Source organism: Prosopis cineraria, unplaced genomic scaffold, assembly GCF_029017545.1.
Source record: "Prosopis cineraria cultivar Desert tree isolate PC_DT_omini unplaced genomic scaffold, ASM2901754v1 PC3, whole genome shotgun sequence".
Lineage (NCBI taxonomy): Eukaryota > Viridiplantae > Streptophyta > Magnoliopsida > Fabales > Fabaceae > Prosopis > Prosopis cineraria.
In genome coordinates this window covers 7,172,741-7,190,893 of record NW_026555334.1, presented here as the reverse complement: position 1 = coordinate 7,190,893, position 18,153 = coordinate 7,172,741, and the positions used below count along the sequence as shown (strand labels likewise).

At 29.8% G+C, this 18,153-nt stretch overlaps 3 protein-coding genes across 4 annotated transcripts; all 3 read left to right on the top strand.

Moving 5' to 3' along the window:
• The first annotated feature begins 1,569 nt into the window (after window positions 1–1,569).
• LOC129305086 (UDP-glycosyltransferase 83A1-like) lies at window positions 1,570–3,078 on the top strand. Its single transcript, XM_054945003.1, has 3 exons — window positions 1,570–1,660; window positions 1,799–2,065; window positions 2,186–3,078. Exons 1-3 carry the CDS (start codon window positions 1,570–1,572, stop codon window positions 3,076–3,078), a joined length of 1,251 nt encoding a protein of 416 aa, XP_054800978.1.
• A 3,104-nt stretch (window positions 3,079–6,182) lies between these two features.
• Window positions 6,183–8,198, top strand: LOC129306649 (UDP-glycosyltransferase 83A1-like). The gene is made up of 2 exons (XM_054947338.1): window positions 6,183–6,784; window positions 7,208–8,198. Exons 1-2 carry the CDS (start codon window positions 6,283–6,285, stop codon window positions 8,092–8,094), a joined length of 1,389 nt encoding a protein of 462 aa, XP_054803313.1. The 5' UTR covers window positions 6,183–6,282; the 3' UTR covers window positions 8,095–8,198.
• Window positions 8,199–10,474: 2,276 nt separating this feature from the next.
• Window positions 10,475–12,699, top strand: LOC129307066 (UDP-glycosyltransferase 83A1-like). Of its 2 annotated transcripts, none has more exons than XM_054947932.1 (2): window positions 10,475–11,241; window positions 11,857–12,699. In XM_054947932.1, exons 1-2 carry the CDS (start codon window positions 10,884–10,886, stop codon window positions 12,285–12,287), a joined length of 789 nt encoding a protein of 262 aa, XP_054803907.1. In that variant the 5' UTR covers window positions 10,475–10,883; the 3' UTR covers window positions 12,288–12,699. The 2 variants fall into 2 exon arrangements, with proteins under 2 accessions (XP_054803907.1, XP_054803906.1); XM_054947931.1 differs by having other exon boundaries at window positions 10,475–11,247.
• Window positions 12,700–18,153: the final 5,454 nt, after the last annotated feature.

Genomic DNA, 18,153 nt, shown 5'->3' with positions numbered 1-18,153 from the left:
ATATAGAATTTTTTTAGTTATTTAATTTTTGCATAATATTAATTAAGATTATTCTATATATGCCAAATATTGTTATTAAATTTTCATCACATATATACATATATATTGATTTAATTTGTTTATAAAATTCATATATTTATCATATTCCCCCAAATCATCAATATCAAGTGGTTCATCATTTTACATAATTTATTATCGAAGAAACAAGGTATTAAATTTAGGTATTTAGTGTACTTTTTCAATCAAATAAGTAGAATTGGATTTTAAATTAAAAATAGAAAATATTAATGATAAGAGAGAGTCATAAATCATGTGACGGGTTAAAAATCATATATTTTTTCTGAAAAATATGAATTGTACATATAAGATTAAATATTTATTTTTTTTACTATGATTTGATTTTTTAAGTTATAAAAAACTTTAATTAACACTGTATCTTGATTTCAAAAACATAATTGGCCCCCTTTAGTTCAAAAGTTGTTTCTGACCCTGCTTTATGTAATGAGTATATGAATTGATATGAATTACATTGATAAAAAGATAACCACAAATTAAATGAGTTCTGACATATGAGTTGCAATCAAACATCAACAAAGACATATTGATGTCCCACTTCCTCCGAGCAAAAGGCTCATGAGTTTGCTTGACTTGAAACACACCATTGATTGATTATAAAATCAAATTTATTAGAAGAATTATTAGAGAATAATGTGTGGCATAGTTAAATCCTAACCCAAAAAAAAAAAAAATCTACATCATTGTGTATTGTTTTTCCACAATATAGATATATGAGTTGTCTTGACTCTTGACTAGTAAAATTATGTGCAAAATATAAATCGTAAACATTCATGATTTCTTTTTCTCTTTGGCCATATTAATTAGTTTTATAAAAATACAAGAAATCACTCCAATTCAAACCTCCACATTATCAATGAAATCTTTAAAATTAATATATGTAAATTATTTTTATTTCATTGATATATCATTGTGACATTTTCTTTATGCATGAGTATATGAATTGATATGAGTTGCAATGTAGGAAGATAACCACCATTTATAATTTTTTAAAGGGTTAATGAGCAAAATGAACCCTAAAGTATTGCATGAAAAACGTCCTGGACCATAAACTCTTAAAATATGTAAAATAGACCTTAAACTTTTAAATTTATAGCAAATTAAATCTTACTGTTAACTTTTTTTAACACCGTTATTGTTCATTTTTTAATTAGCGCCATAGACCCTAAACTATTACATGAGTAGTGTCATGGACCTTGAACTTTAAAATTTGAGCAAATTACCCCCAACATTTATGTAAAGAATGTTGACTATTATATAGACCAAATTATTCCATGCATAAAATCATACCCATCAAGGGACAATGGTTAGAGAAACAAGGATTACATTGTTTTCTCAGCCATAATGAACGTGAAGTAGTATATATACATCTTAGAAGTCATGTTCTTCCTCCATAAACATTATAGGAAAAGAATCATCAGTATGTATAAAAATTATCGGAAGCTGAACTATTCACATAGAGGAGAATAGTGAGATCTAGTTCTGAGTTAAAAAATGTGTAGAGTACATGTTTTGGTTTTGCCCTACCCAGCACAAGGCCATGTTAAGCCTCTTATGGAGCTTTCATGTGAGCTAGTCAAACATGGCATCAAGATCACATTTGTGACCACAGATTTCAATCACAAGTAGATTATGAAAGCTGTGGTAGCAAAAGGTGAAGATGATCAAGAACAAGTGAGGAAGGAGATTCAACTGGTCTCAATCCCAGATGGGCTGGGACAAGATGAAAATAGAAACTGTCTGGAGAATTTGACAGAGTCAATCCGTGAAGTCATGCCAAATAAGCTGGAAAAGTTGATACAAGAGATAAATGAATCTGACAGTGAAAAGATCAGTTGTGTGGTTGCAGATGGTAGCATGGGATGGGCACTTGAACTTGCAGAGAAGATGAGAGTCCGACGAGCTTTATTCTGGCCTGCTTCAGCTTCACTCTTGGCCTTGCCTTTCAGCATCCCAGAGCTGCTTCATGATGGAATCATTGATACTGATGGTTAGACAATTTAAATATTTTCAACATATATGAACTACTGTTGATGTTTATGCCAAAAATTTTTGGACAAGTTTACTTGTTAGGCATTAGAATCAAAGTGATTTCTGATTTCCATTTCAGGAACACCAGCAAAAGATCAGATTATTCATTTGGCGCCAAAGTTTCCTGCTATGAGGACAAAACATTTTGTTTGGACACAGATTAGTGATTACTTGAGTGCACAAAAAGTTGTGTTCAACTATATGATAAGGAACAACAAAGCAGCAAAAATTGTAGACTGGGTGATCTGCAACTCAACTCATAAACTTGAGCCTTCAGCATTTGCTTTTGCTCCACAAATTCTTCCTATAGGTCCACTTCAAGCAATCAAGAGAAACCATAGTGAGAATTTAGCAGGATCATTTTGGCCAGAAGACTCAACTTGCTTGAATTGGCTTGATCAACAAACAGATAAGTCAGTCACTTATATTGCTTTTGGAAGTTTTACTATCTTGGATCTCACCCAGTTGCAGGAACTAGCATTGGCACTTGAACTCTCAAATGAGCCATTTCTATGGGCTGTAAGATCAGATATCAACAATGGGGCAATCTATGACTTCCTAAAAGCATTTGAAGACAGATTGTCTTCTCATGGGAAGATAGTTGGTTGGGCTCCACAGCAGAAAGTTCTGAAACATCCTTCAATTGCTTGTTTCTTGAGCCATTGTGGTTGGAATTCTACCTTAGAAGGTGCCATCAATGGAGTGCCTTTCTTGTGCTGGCCTTATTTTGCTGATCAGTTTCTTAAGGAGACCTATATTTGTGATATTTGGAAGGTCGGTTTAAGGCTTAATCGTCGTAACGATAGGATAATCAGCCATGAAGAAATAGCATTCAAGATTAAGCAAGCGATCCATGACAAAGGATTCAGAGCAAGTGCTTCAGAGCTACAGGAAAAGGTCATTAACTGTGTTCAAGAAGGTGGTAGCTCAAACAAGCATTTGAAGAACTTTGTTGATTGGATAAAAGCATGATATAATTAAGTAAACAGTTTCAAGATCATAGCTAAAGAGTAAAATATGATAAGAACAAAGAGAAACAATTTAGACATAGAACACTAGTCTTCTCTTTTATATTTGAAATGATCTCCAACTCGACGAGTTAGTTGGTTTAACGGAGTGGAAATCTCTTTTAAGCCAATGCATTTTCTTTGAGTAAGTTTGTTTTTTGTTTAATGGGTTTTCCCTTTTTGTCATGTTTTCAAATTGGAGGAATGATATTAAAAGACCAAAATATTGAATTAAATTTAACATCAACAACAATAACAAGTCTTATCATATTAGGTGAGATCGGTTACATGAATTGTATGAAGCCATTATGCTTTATCATTTACTAAACTTTTAGAAATGTTGTTAATTAAAATATCTAAATTAATAACTTTTATAAGTATTTTCTTTAGTCTTCCTCTACTCCTCTTAACGAGGCTCAAAATTATTAGTTCCACTAGCTCCTCACCAGTGCCTCTTATGGTCTTCTTTTTTATGCGTCCAAACCATCTCAAGATTTTATACCATTTTTTCCTCAATAAGTGTTATGTTCACTTTTTCTTGTATATACTCATTTTAAATTTTATTTTTACATATGTATGCCTGCACATCCATCTTAACATTCTCATCTTTACTATCCTAACTTTATACTCTTGTTGTTTTGTTAAAGCCCAACGTTCACTATCATAAAATATAACTGATCTTATAGCACTTTGATAAAAACTTCCCTTCAAGTTTATTAAATATCTTTCAATTACAAATAACTTTTTTTGCCTTTTTTCAATTAAACTATCCAGCTTTGTATCCTTTGTGCAACATCCCTAATCAATTTTCCCATCATGTTGAATAATAGCTCTCAAATATTTAAACTTTTTCACTTAAGGTATAATATAATCTCTCAATTTCACTTTCAAATTATTATTGGCTGATCTCTTATTAAAATTATAATCTAAATATTTTGTTTTACCTCTACTCAGGTGAAAATCTTTTGATTTTAATGTTCTCTTTTATAACTCAAATTTACAGTTAATTTTTTTTCTTGTCTTCACAATAAGAACTATATTATTCACGAAAAACATGCATTTAGAGATTTTTTTTTGAATATGCTCAGTCAAAATATCTAAAACTAAGTTAAATAAATAAAGACTCAAAGATGATTTTTGATATAGTCCAATTCTTATAGGAGAATCCTTTCTTTCACCTCCAAATGTTCTTATATTAGTTGAATTAAACATAAATGAGGACTAAAAGATTTGATAATTTAAAATAAGGACGAAAGGTCCTTTAGTAAATTGGTCTAAAAGTTTCTTGTTCTCATCTCATTTCATGATTTGCAACCCTCAAAACAAAAATTTGCAAATTTACGAGAAAGGTTTGCTAATTTGTAAAAGCAAAACTTGTTAAATGTATCATTATTTAAAATTATTTTCCTTAACAAATTAATGAATCTTGCAAACTCATGTTTTGAGAGTTGCGAATAGGATATGAATCAAAAGTAGAAAATCAATAAAAATAGCAATATGTTTGACAAGTTTTTTCTTTAAAAATTAGCAAATTTCACTTACAAATTATTGTTTTGATGGCTACAAATCATGGAATGAGATTATAGATCAATTTACTAAGGTAGTGTTTGGATTGGTGAATTTGAATTTGAATTTTTTATTTTAAAATCTTAGATTTAAAATTCATGTATTTAAAATCATTTGTTCAATTATCTTATTTTTTAGACTTATTAAATTTTGGTCCTTATCTTGGATTTTCAAATCTTTTAATCTTTTTTTTAAAGTTTAATTCAATTTTTTGGTTCTTTAATTCCATTACCCCATTCAAATTGCTATATTAAGAACCTTTACTCATATCAATTAGCTTAGAAATTACACAGGGGTTACAAAACACATCAGATTTGGAAATCTCACATTACTCTAATTCTATACTTAATATATTTATTTCCAATCAAATCAAGATATGTAGATCTTGTATGAATTATCTATTCTATAATGAATTTTTTTTATTAATTTTATTACCACATTAAGATCCACTTGTCATGATTTCATTGGATATAAGTATATTAAGTATATAATGCTAAATACATAAGTCTTACCCATTTATATATAGCATTAGAATATGAGGAAAAAAAAATTACAGTTCCCACAATGTTATTTTGTCCTAGCAAAAGAATTTCCGCCAATAGAACAGCTAGTAATCTGATTAATCTCTATCTTTTTTCTTTATATTTTTAACTAGTTCCAAAAAATAGTTTATATAGAGGTGTTGGAATCATTCAAATATCTTTTTTAGGAATCAGAACTCTTTTAAAATGACAAGATTATGAGAGGATACAATACTAAAAATGAATATGTGGCTTTTATATTCATGGAAGAATGATAAATAAGGACTTTGTAAGAATATTAATATTAAATTAGAATTTTTTAATATTGATGTTTTTAAATTTTAATATTCCTTCTATCATGTTTCAGTATTATAGTTTTTAATTTGACATTAATGTTTTTATAAGATTCTTACTTGTCATTCTTTCTTTATTCATCATATGAGCTGCAATCACGGATCCAGAAAAATTAGATAGTAGGGGCAAATTTGTTGCACAAGATAAATATTAATTATTTTTCAAAATATTTAAAATTAAAGAAGTTTATTTTTTAAATTATTTCTCCCTCCATTTATTTAAGATTATAAAATATAGATAAAATTTAAGTTAAGTAATTTTTTTAGGGGATAAGAGAGGCCTTTTGAGGGGAAAAGTGAAAATTTTCTTTTAAAATAGGGGGCAATTGATTTTTTTCAGGGAGCAATTGAAAAATTTTGAGTTATTATGTGTGTGTATATATATATATATATATATATATATATTTTTTTTTTTTTTTTGGTCTTGTGGGGGCAATTGTCCAGATACGTTCCTAGTTGCCAGGACAAGGTGGAATTCAACGGCATCCAATCACATCCAAATGTGTCCAATCAAGATTTATGCAACTGGACCATCCATTGAAAAAAAAAAAAACAATTGGTGGTATTCAGTATTCAACACCAACGTCCATGGGCCATGGCCGCAAAAGAAAATATCAACTCGGTTTAATTTTGATACCGTTGACAGGTACACACAGAGATGCATATATCTCATAATTCCAGGCAATATTTAAAAGAGCTTTCAGAGAAACTAGGGTTGAGAGTTGAACTATGAGTAGAACGCATGTTCTGGTTTTGCCTTTCCCAGCACAAGGTCATATTAATCCTCTTATGGAGCTTTCACATGAACTGGTCAAACGTGGCATCAAAATCACATTCGTGAACACGAATTTCAACCATGAGCGAATCATGAAAGTTCGGGCAATGAGAGGAGGAGGAGGAGGAGAACAAGTGGAAAATGATCTGATTCAACTGGTCTCAATCCCAGATGGCCTGGAACAAGAGGAAAACAAGGATCGTGGTTTGGAAAGGTTACTTGAATCTATGTGGAAAGTCATGCCAAAGAAGCTGGAAAAGCTGATACAAGAGATTAATGAATCAGTTGGTGAAATGATAAGCTGTGTGGTTGCAGATGGGGCCATGGGATGGGCACTTGAAGTTGCAGAGAAGATGGGAATCCATGGAGCTGCATTCATTCCTACTTCAGCTTCACTCTTGGCCTTGTTCCTCAGCATCCCAAAACTGCTTGATGATGGAATCATTGATAGTAATGGTGAACCATATTCTTCACTTATTTTTTTTAATTTTTCTGCATTATTTTCTTTTACATGCAGCAAATCAGTATATAATTGTGAAAGAATTTCAGACAATCCAATTAATGGTGATTAAAACATGATGAGTATTTAGAGTTAAATATATAAATTGATTAACTATTCATAGTTCCTCACTTGAACTGTTTAAGATTTTGAATAGATACTGTTTCTGACATAGTACCTAAAACTTTACATTTGAGTTTGACCTTATAACTAAACTATTTGCACAGAAGATCATAATAAAACTTTTCATAAGCACATGCTTTTTACTTAATAGCTTAAATTATGAGCAAGAAAGACAACGAGAAGAGACATAGAGGTGTAGCAAAAGTGTGTATCCAAACCATTAGAACTTCTCAAATGATTTGTAATCTCTATTCTAGGAACACCAATAAAAGATCAGATTATTCATTTGGCTCCAGAGATGCCTGCTATGAGGACAAAACATTTTCTCTGGACACAAGTTTGTGACTTGAATGCACAAAGAATTGTATTTCACTTTATAATGAGGGGCAACAAAGCACTGGAAAGCACTGATTGGGTGATCTGCAACTCAACACAAGAACTTGAGCCACAAACATTTGCTTTCTCTCCAAATATTTTTCCTATAGGCCCACTTCAAGCAAGAAAGAACAACCATACTGATCATTTAGCAGGATCCTTTTGGCCAGCAGACTCAACTTGCATGAATTGGCTTGATCTACAGCAAGATAAATCAGTTATCTATGTTGCTTTTGGAAGTATAGCTATATTTGATCATAACCAGTTGCAAGAACTAGCATTGGGGCTTGAACTCTCAAATAAGCCATTTCTATGGGTTGTAAGATCAGATATTAACAAAGAAGCAAACTATGACTTCCTAAAAGAATTTGAAGAGAGATTGTCTTCTCGTGGGAAGGTCATCGGTTGGGCTCCACAGCAGAAAGTTCTGAATCATCGTTCAATTGCTTGCTTCTTAAGCCACTGTGGTTGGAATTCTACCTTAGAAGGTCTCATCAATGGAGTGCCTTTCTTGTGTTGGCCTTTCTTTGCTGATCAATTTCTGGATGAGACCTATATTTCTGATATTTGGAAGGTCGGGTTAAGGCTTGGTCGAAACGAAGGGATCATTAGCAGAGAAGAAGTAGCATCTAAGATTAATCAAGTGTTCCATGATGAGGGATTCAGATTAAGGGCTTTAGAGCTAAAGGAAAAAGCCATTAACAGTGTCAAAGATGGTGGCAGATCAAACAAGAATTTGAAGAACTTTGTTGATTGGCTTAAAGCATAAAGAAAGTATTGTAATCTTATAAATGAAATGTAATATGACAAAAGGAAAAAGAGGACATGCTTTTATCATCATGTGACAATAGAAGAATGTAGTTTTTAACTTTATTTGGGCGAAGTACAACCTCACTGTAACTATATTAAACCCTGCTTAACTGGAATATCATCATCATTTCACTAAAGATCTTTTCTAAGGATACCAATGCTAATGTAACTAGCCCTATTATCCTATTACAACTCCCTATCAATCAGGACAGAACCAGAAATTTTTATTAAAAAAGGCTAAGATGACAAAGTGTGTGTATATGTATATGATAATTAAAAAAAAATTATATACATATATATATTACCAATATTATATAAATATTTCAACACATATATTTATATTTAATTTTACACATGTATAACAATATATATATATATATATACATATATATATATATATATATATATTAAGTTTTGCTCATTAATTTTTTATGGTATAAAAATTATTAATTATTATATCTACGATAAATGTTTTAACAATTTACTTTTCAATATGAATTATTATTAAATTGATAAAAAAATTTATCACCCTTATAAGTATTAAATGATTTAAATATATCATTAAAATTTAAAATTCTATTTAATATAATAAGCTATATTACTTACCTATTGAATTTATTATTTAATTTTCAATTAATAATTGTAGTAAACAAATATATCAACACATTAATAATGCTCAATTATCATAAAATATTTATATTTATGTCAATTTAATCAAATTATGTCAGAGTAAAAATCATGCATATAATAAATTTTAATAACTTGATTATTTTAAAAAAGTAATTTTTTTTAGAAGAACATCTTCATCAAATCTCTTAACTTTTGAATAAGTAATTTTATCATAGATATCAAGTACATAACATTTAATATATTTTGAGATTTTTATTAAAATACTTAACAAATTTTGTTGATAATAATTCTTATAATTTCTTTCATCAAACATAAAATGAAAGTAAAATAAAATAATATCAATACTTTAAAAGTATGTACAATATTATTCGGTTGAAAATGAGTAGATTCTATGATAACCATATTTTTAAACTATTAAAATAATTGCTCTATATATATGTCAAAAATTATATATAAAATTAAAATTAAAATTTCATTTAACATTTTATAATTTTTATAGTATACCAACTTAGAGAATTGAAAATATGTAACTTTTATATTTTATTAAAAGAATAAAAAATTTAGGGGCTGCTTCCCCTGTCTATCCTCCTCTCTCTCCACCCTTGCCGTCAACTTAACCTTCTCTGCTCCAATTTGCTTGTTTGAATTCGGTGGAGCGGAGCTAAGTATTGGCCACGATTTTCACCCACATGTATCTTTTAACTTTAAATTGACAAGACAGAATACATCATAGCTTTAAATTTAACTTTTTTCAATTTTTTTATACAAAGTCCAGTAGTGTGGATGTATGGTGTTTAAAGCTTTCAGCACATGACCCCAAAGTGTCAGCCAGTTCAGTTTTCCCCCAACACAATTCAACCATTCATTTAATATAAATATATAAGCATATTTGATATTTGCATTCATATAGATCCAAATTTTCGATGATGATCGAGGCATGTGCACTGTCCACGAACAAATGATTAATTTGTGGCCATTCATTAACCAAGGTCTGCAGAAGGTGGTACATCCCACTTCATGATTTAATTATAGTACAAGACAATAATGTAGCCTTTTGAAAGTAAAATACCATGGCGAAAAGAGAATAATATCTATTTGGTTTGGTTTTGAAACTATTGGGTTGTACTTAATTTACAATTCCTGCATGATGTTTTCGAGAAGAGTTCAGAGTTAAACAACGAGGAGAGCACATGTTTTGGTTTTGATTTGCCTTACCCAACGCAAGGAATCTTGATTAAACAATAAAAAAAATAAAAAAATGAATTTCTAATTATTTAGAAAAAGCTTGAGTAAAAAGTCTTTTTTATTATAACCAAATGAAAAATCTGTAATAATAAATCACTTTTTTAAAACAATTTGAAACTCATTTGTTTCTTTTGACCCTAGCATAGTTTTTGGCACAACAAAAGAAAGGAGAAGAAAGAAATTTAAAAGAAAGGTATGAGATGAGAATGGAGAGGGAAAATAATAAAAAGTGAACAATTATACCCCTACAGCATTAAAAATATTCAATAAAAAATTGTTTATAAACATAGGAAAAAATAAATAGGAGCAAGATGCTCATCATATAAATCAACAAAGAAAAGATTGCCGCACCCAAGTGGTGAGTTATACATGGTTGTAGAATCAGAGTTCATATAGTTGGTCTGTACGAGTAATCTAGTCAACACAATTGTTAGCTTCTTTCAGGCATATAATTGAAAAAGTGACATAGTAATCAATCATGATAAAATGTCTTCGTCATCATATGCACAAGGGAATCCAAGAATGTTCAATCATATCAAAATATTTCCAATCATGTTTTATCTAACTGGATCATCCATGAAATTTTTTTGGTGGTATTCATTATTCAACACTAATGTCCATGGCTACAAAAGAACAGATCTGTTTGGCCTAGTTTTGATACCCTTGGCAAGGACATACACACATCTCATAATTCCTTGCAATATTTGCATGAACTGTGGGAGAAACAAGAGTTGAGAGTTAAACAATGAGTAGAACACATGTTCTGGTTTTGTCTTTCCCATTACAAGGCCATATTAATCCTCTTATGAAGCTTTCACATGAACTGGTCAAACATGGCATCAGAATCACACTGATTTCAGCCATGAGTGAATCATGAAAGCTTGGACAGTAAGGGGTGAAGAAGAAGAAGAACAAGTGGGAAATGATCTGATTCAACTGGTCTCCATCCCAGATGGCTTAGAACAAGAAGAAAGCAAGGATCGTCGTGGGGCAAGATTAATGGAATCAATGTGGAAAGTCATGCCAAAGAAGCTGGAAAAGCTGATACAAGAGATAAATGAATCAGACAGTGTAAAGATAACCTGTGTGATTGCAGATGGGGCCATGGGATGGGCACTTGAAGTTGCCGAGAAGATGGGAATCCATAGAGCTGTATTCTGGTCTGCTTCAGCTTTACTCTTGGCCATGGTGCTCAGCATCACAAAACTGCTTCATGATGGAATCATTGATAGTAATGGTCAGACCTCGTGCTTCAGTACTTATTTTTTACTTTTCCTGCGTCATTTTCTTTCACATGTTGAGAATCAGTATGCAATGTTGCAACAGAATTTCAGACCATCCTATCGATGATAATTAAAAAATGATGAGTTTTTAGCCTTAAATAGACAAAAAGGGACGAAACTATTTATAGTTCCTCACATGAATTATTTCTTACATAGTACCTAAGCCTTTGACATGTATGTTTGACATTATAACTAAACTATTTGTACAGATCATAATATAACTTTTCATAAGCAACTAAGCTTTCTACTTGATAGATTAAATTATAAGTTGTACCAAATCCATGTATCCAAACTATTAGAACTTATGAACTAATTTGTAATCTCTACTCTACGAACACCAACTGAAGATTAGGTTATTCATTTGGATCCAGAGATGCCTACTATAAGTACAAAACATTTTCTCTAGAGACAAATTTGTGACAACTTGAATGCACAAAAAATTGTATTTAACTCTATAATGAGGAGAAACAAAGCACTGGAAAGCATAGACTGGGTGATCTGCAACTCAACACATGAACTTGAGTCTCTAACTTTTGCTTTTTCTCCAAAAATTCTTCCTATAGGTACACTTCAAGCAAGAAAGAAAAAGATAAATTGCTTGAATCATTTAGAAGGATCCCTTTGGCCTGAAGACTCAAATTGCTTGAATTGGCTTGATCTACAACAAGATAAATCAATTATATATGTTGCTTTTGGAAGTATAGCTATCCTTGATCATGCCCAGCTGCAAGAACTAGCATTGGGACTTAAACTCTCAAATAAGCCATTTCTATGGGTTGTAAGATCAGGTATCAACAATGAGGCAAACTATGACTTCCTAAAAGAATTTGAAGAGAGATTGTCTTCTCGTGGGAAGGTCGTCGGTTGGGCCTCCTCAATAGAAAGTTCTAAGCCATCCTTCAATTGCTTGCTTCTTAAGCCACTGTGGTTGGAATTCTACCTTCGAAGGTGTCATCAATGGAGTGCCTTTCTTGTGCTGGCCTTTATTGGCTGATCAGTTTCTTGATGAGACCTATATTTGTGATATTTGGAAGGTCGGGTTAAGGCTTGGTCGAAAAGATGGGATCATTAGCAGAGAAGTAGCATCTAAGATTAATCAAATGTTCGATGATGAGGGATTCAGAGTGAGGGCTTTAGAGCTGAAGGAAAAGGCCATTAACAGTGTCAAAGAAGGTGGCAGCTCAAACAAGAATTTGAAGAACTTTGTTGATTGGATTAAAGCATAAAGAAAGTATTGCAATCTTATAAATGAACTGTAATATGACAGAAGAACAAAGAGGAGATGCTTTGTTCATCATGTGACATCGAAGAATGTAGCTTTTAATTTCATCTGGGCATAGTACAACCTCACTGTAAGAAGGGTGTGGAAATTCTTATTAAGCTAATGGATTTCCTTTCGTGTCGTAGTTTGTTTGTTCTTTTTTTTTTTTTTTTGCTTTTTTGTTGTTTTAAAGTAATCTTATTGTATTATTTTTCTATCATATACTTCCTTCGATTCTATTTATAAGGCACATTTTAAAAAATTAATTTGGTCTCATTTATAAGTCATGACGTAACTTTTTAGATAATATTTAAAAAATATTTTCAAAATTACTTTTCATGGGGGTAAAGTAATATGACATTATTATTTAGATTTATTATATAAGGGCATATTTAAAATTCTACACATTTTTATTCCTTATACTATTTTTGTACTGATATTAATGAAGTTAGTAGAAATGAAATATTAAAAAGACCGGAGGTGTATAAACCAAGTGACAAAAAAACAATAAATAACCATGAATCTGAGTTCACTAATGCTTGTCATTAAGTTCAGCTTTCTAGTTTCAGTCGCAAGCAAGTAGTCTACAACTCGGGGAAAAAAAAGTATAAGCTTCTCCATCTGATGTATGCAGTTCTTTAATTTACAATGCTTAAAAAATACTTCCAAAGGAACTTGTAATAATTCAAAGAGTAAAATTTGATGCTCAATCTTAGGGCTTAAAATGGATTACTAATTCAAATCATACTGAAAGATTTGCGCATAAAGATTATGAAAGAAGCTGCTTTGATGCTTCCCAATTTTGAAGCAAAACATTTTGTTGATAATGTGATGGGAATTAAGAGCTAAGTCAAAACCTTACATTTAATACCTTTGATATGTTGCAGAGCATTGGAAGACCAAAGACTAGATCTAAAACCAACATGATAAAAGAATTCTTAAATTCATTAATAAAGAATGTCCTACATGACCAAGAAGTCCTAAAGGAAAATAGAGTTCTAGAATACATAAAAAAAACTCTTAACATATTGGATCTATTCCAAAAAACTCAAGCCCATGAATCTCATTAGTTTATTTAATATTATTTTTTTAAATTTAAGAAATTAGTTTATCTTGCTTTAAATTCAAATAAGGATATGATATACCTAGTAGGATATGATTTATCCATTTGATATCCTGGATTAAATAGGATTGCATCATTTATGTATTTTTAAAAGTCTATTTAAACAATTCATTCTTTTGTATTTTTTAAGACTTGATTGAATTAATGAATTGAATTTTTTTCAATTATGAGGCTATTTCGATTAGTATTGTTTTCCGTGAGATAACACATTGTAGGATTTTTAGATTATCATGAGCTATCATTCAATTGTCTCATATTATTTGGTATTTAGAGCTTTGATTGCTTGTTCAAGCACTACAAAAAAAAAAATAGACTTTTGACGGTGACAAAAAGTCGTCACCAAATGTTTTTAACAGCGACTTTCCACCGCTAAAAGTCATCGCTATAACAATCGTCACTAATAATTTTTGGCGATGACATTTGGTCTTTTTGCCACTAAAGGTCTCTTTAGCGGCAACAAATGTCGCCACCAAAAAGACTATTTGTCACCGCCAAAACTTTTTTTTAAGAAATGATAATTTATTTTATGCCACATCACTTTGTCACGTGTGCATTAAGTGATGCCACATCACCTACCATATATGCAACAGATGATACCACGTCACTTGCTATCTTGTGCCACGTCACAGGCCACGTGTTCAACAGATAATGCCATATCACCTAGCCATCTCATGTCATGTCACATGACATGTGTGCATTTCCTCAAGCCACCTTATGTGCCACGCCACCATCTCGTGCCACGTCACCTGCCACGTGTGTACCCTCTCAAGCTACCTCATGTGCCATGCTACCATCTTGTGCCATATCACCTGTCACGTGTGTGCCTTCTCAAACCACCTCATGTGCCACGTCACCACCACGCGCCACGTCACATATTTGTTACAAAATATGGCAAAGCCAAGGTTTAAATCCTTGACCTCTCCCTTCTCCAAGCCTTAAGCTTTCCTTCTTTGTCAGTTGAATTGAAATGTACCTGCAGTTATTATATGCAAAATTAAATATATATTATGCAACTGCATACACATATATCAAATAATATATTATTAAAAAGATATACATATATTATATTTTATTTCAATTATTAATATGAAAAAATGATTTATATGAATATTTAAGTTATAATTTTAATAAAATATTATTTTTTACTAGTAAATATTTTTTTAGGAAAATGAACTTAAAATAAACAATTTTTAAATATTAAATAATATTCTTATATACATTGTAATAAATGTTTAAATTATATTTTTATTTTTTAAATGAAAATTATTAAGTATATAATTTATTTATAAATATGTATTATATTATTTTATATTAAATATCTTTTACTTTTTTCTTCTCCATATTTTTCTCAAAAATTGATAAACTAAATGATTAAATTTTTATCTTCTCTCAAAATAGTTAAATGTTTCCCCCTCTTTTAATAAAAATATATTTTATAGATAATTTTTCAATATCTTAAAAAATTATTTTAATAAAAAATTAATTTTAACAACATAAATTTTGTTAATAGTCATTTTGAAAATAAATACTAATAAATTTTACGATATATGATAATTATAAGAATCTTATATGTAATAAATTTCGTTAACATCTAATTATCTCCAATCTTATAGCAAGGTAAATTTGAATAGTTATTCATATTATTCTTAGTAATAATTAGTTATAAAATGTTATTATAGTAATGAAAACCTAAATATACTAGGAGAAATTACATGAAATCCTTATCCAAAAGTCATTAGAGCTCAGTAAAAGAAGTAAATATCATATGTATATCAAGCTAAGTATAAAGTGCGCAATATGCTAAGTAGTCTATAATATCATTTGCATCTCACGATGTTTGTGCAACTTTAACTTCCCAATGCTATTTATGTATTTGATTGTAAGTAATAATTTATGTATAACTTAACCTAATTATAAATGAAGTAAGAACCCATGAAGATTTTAATTTATCATATTAAAATACTAGCTTAATAACATAATTCTTAAAAAAAAGAGTTATATATGTCTAAAAAATGATTATGAATAATATAAAATTAGAAAATATTTAATAACTTAGCACACTTTGACTATTATTTTTTGTTTCATGTTCCTATATATAATTTATTTCTAATTCTATACATAAAATAAGAAATTTAATTTCATAAATATATTTTGAATAATTTTATTTAATTTCAAATTTTTAAAAAAATCATAATTTTTTTAAAAAACTAAATTATAATTTTACAAATATTTCCATCAAAAGTAGATTATATAAATTATTTTTTTATAATAATACTTTGTCACCACCAAAATTAAATTATATTAATTATTTTTTATTTTTTAAATTATTTTTTATAATAATATTTTTGGTGGTGACAAATGTCGCTGCCAAAAGTAAATTATATTAATTTTTTTTAATTTTTAAATTATTTTTTATAAAAATAATTATCGCCACCAAAAGTAAATTATATTAATTATTTTTAATTTTTAAATTATTTTTTATAAAAATACTTTTGGCGACGACAAATCAAAGTCGCTACTAGAATTTGGCTACAACAAATCAAAATATAGTTTTGGTGACGATTTTTTGCGGTGGCAAATTGTAAACTTTTGGCGGCGACAATTTGTTGCCGTTAAAATTGTCGCCGCTAAAAGTCATCATCAAAAGTCATATTTTTTGTAATGAAGTTTTGTCATTCTATCATGTTAATTGTCGCTGCTAAAATTGTTGTCGCCAAAAGTCATATTTTTTGTAATGAAGTTTTGTCATTCTATCATGTTCTTTCACTGTGTTCTTCATTCTTTCTCATTTGTTTATCCTCATTTTCATTTATCATTCATTTTCATTGTCTTTTTATTCATCTTTCTCATTCATCTATCATTTCTTCCCTATATCATTCATTCATTTTTTTTTCATCTACTTATATTTTTTCCATCCATTCTTTTATTAAAAAAAAACTCAGTCATTTTGTTATTGAGTTTTTTAAATCTCTTTCCCTTATATCTTCATATTGAAACAATAGGCATGTGCTCCAAAAGGAGAGCCAGAATTGTTATTGAAAAAAAAGAAAAAAAATCAAGCAAAAAAAGGTGCAAAATAATTTTTTTAAAAAAAGAGAGAGTTGAAAATAAAAGTTTATCTAAAAAAAGAGAGAAAGAGAGTGGAGATTCAATTTGATAGATAATAGAGTTGATATATTTTTTGATTCGGTGAATCTTATCATATCTTATTTACCATACCTTCTTTTATCTCATTCTTATCTCATCTTATTTTATCTACCATATCATATCCCATTCAATCTTATTTTATCTCACATACCTCATCATATCTCATCTTTTACACTTCCTTTGTAACTTAACATTAATTTCATGGTAACTGTTATCTCACATTGTTGTTTCTCACATAGAACTTTGCCAAATCGAATTTGAGTAAAGATTGTTTAGCTTCACATTAAAAGAGTGATAAATAATAGTGATATTTTATTGAGTGAAATACGTGAGCTAGTATACAAGGTCCAATTTTTTTTTTTTTACTTTGCTATAGTAACCTTTCAAGTACAAGTATTTCTACTCAAGGGAAAACTCTTCCCAGATACCTATAGTTGATTATGCAAAGGCTCTATATGAGAAGCTTACTTGTAATATCCTCCTTTTAAAAAAATGATTAACCTCAACTCTCAAATATCAAGGAGATTAGATTAAGATAATTAATATAAAACCAAATTGCAAATGGTGAAAAAGTTGGGATCCCAAGTGTTCAAAACTAAGACCATTTTCAAGGTTTTTCAAATAGACAAATTAGAGTCTACAATTTATGTAGAAGCATGGGATCATTTTAAGAATTAATACATTTGCAAAAGAATTCGAAAACAAAATAATTTTACAAAATTTTAGAGCGTGCACCACGGCTCGTCTAACATGTACCATGGCTCATGGCATCATGTGCCACAATGCATATGCACGAGCTATGACCGTAAATTTTGCTATCAGTTTGATAGTTTTTGGGGCAACTTCTGACGTGCCCCAATCCTTCGTCTAATATCCGATTGATGTGAATTAGGTCTCTGCGAAAAGCTCTTTCCGAACTCTAACTAATGACTTTAGTTTCATAATCAATTTATCATACAATTAAAATTTGAACACTCTTTTTAAAACTTACACTTTTTCAACATTTTTCTTAAAACTAAGTGTCCAACTCAATCATCAAAAGTCAATAGTCATTGATACCATTTAGACCACATGCAAAACACTAAAACTAACTTGTGCAATGCACCATATTTTATTAAACACTTATAAATCTCAATTTTACTACTCAATCCATTAATCTTAAAAACATATAAAGGGGAGTTCAGGTCACTTTTCATCAAATATTTCATAATCAACACAGATTATGTCTAAACCCTTACTTGCATTAGTATTTTGGCCTTATCACATATATCACATATCATTAACTCACTCCATAGGGCCCAAAATATACTTAAAACTCATAAATGCATA

Coding starts and splice junctions, on each gene's coding strand:
- LOC129307066 (XM_054947931.1), top strand. CDS start 10,884: ATGAAAGCTTGGACAGTAAGGGGTGAAGAAGAAGAAGAACAAGTGGGA. Junction 11,248..11,856: donor TGGAATCATTGATAGTAATG/GTCAGACCTCGT, acceptor TTCTTCCTATAG/GTACACTTCAAGCAAGAAAG.
- LOC129306649 (XM_054947338.1), top strand. CDS start 6,283: ATGAGTAGAACGCATGTTCTGGTTTTGCCTTTCCCAGCACAAGGTCAT. Junction 6,785..7,207: donor TGGAATCATTGATAGTAATG/GTGAACCATATT, acceptor TCTCTATTCTAG/GAACACCAATAAAAGATCAG.
- LOC129305086 (XM_054945003.1), top strand. CDS start 1,570: ATGTGTAGAGTACATGTTTTGGTTTTGCCCTACCCAGCACAAGGCCAT. Junction 1,661..1,798: donor ATGTGAGCTAGTCAAACATG/GCATCAAGATCA, acceptor GGCTGGGACAAG/ATGAAAATAGAAACTGTCTG. Junction 2,066..2,185: donor TGGAATCATTGATACTGATG/GTTAGACAATTT, acceptor TTTCCATTTCAG/GAACACCAGCAAAAGATCAG.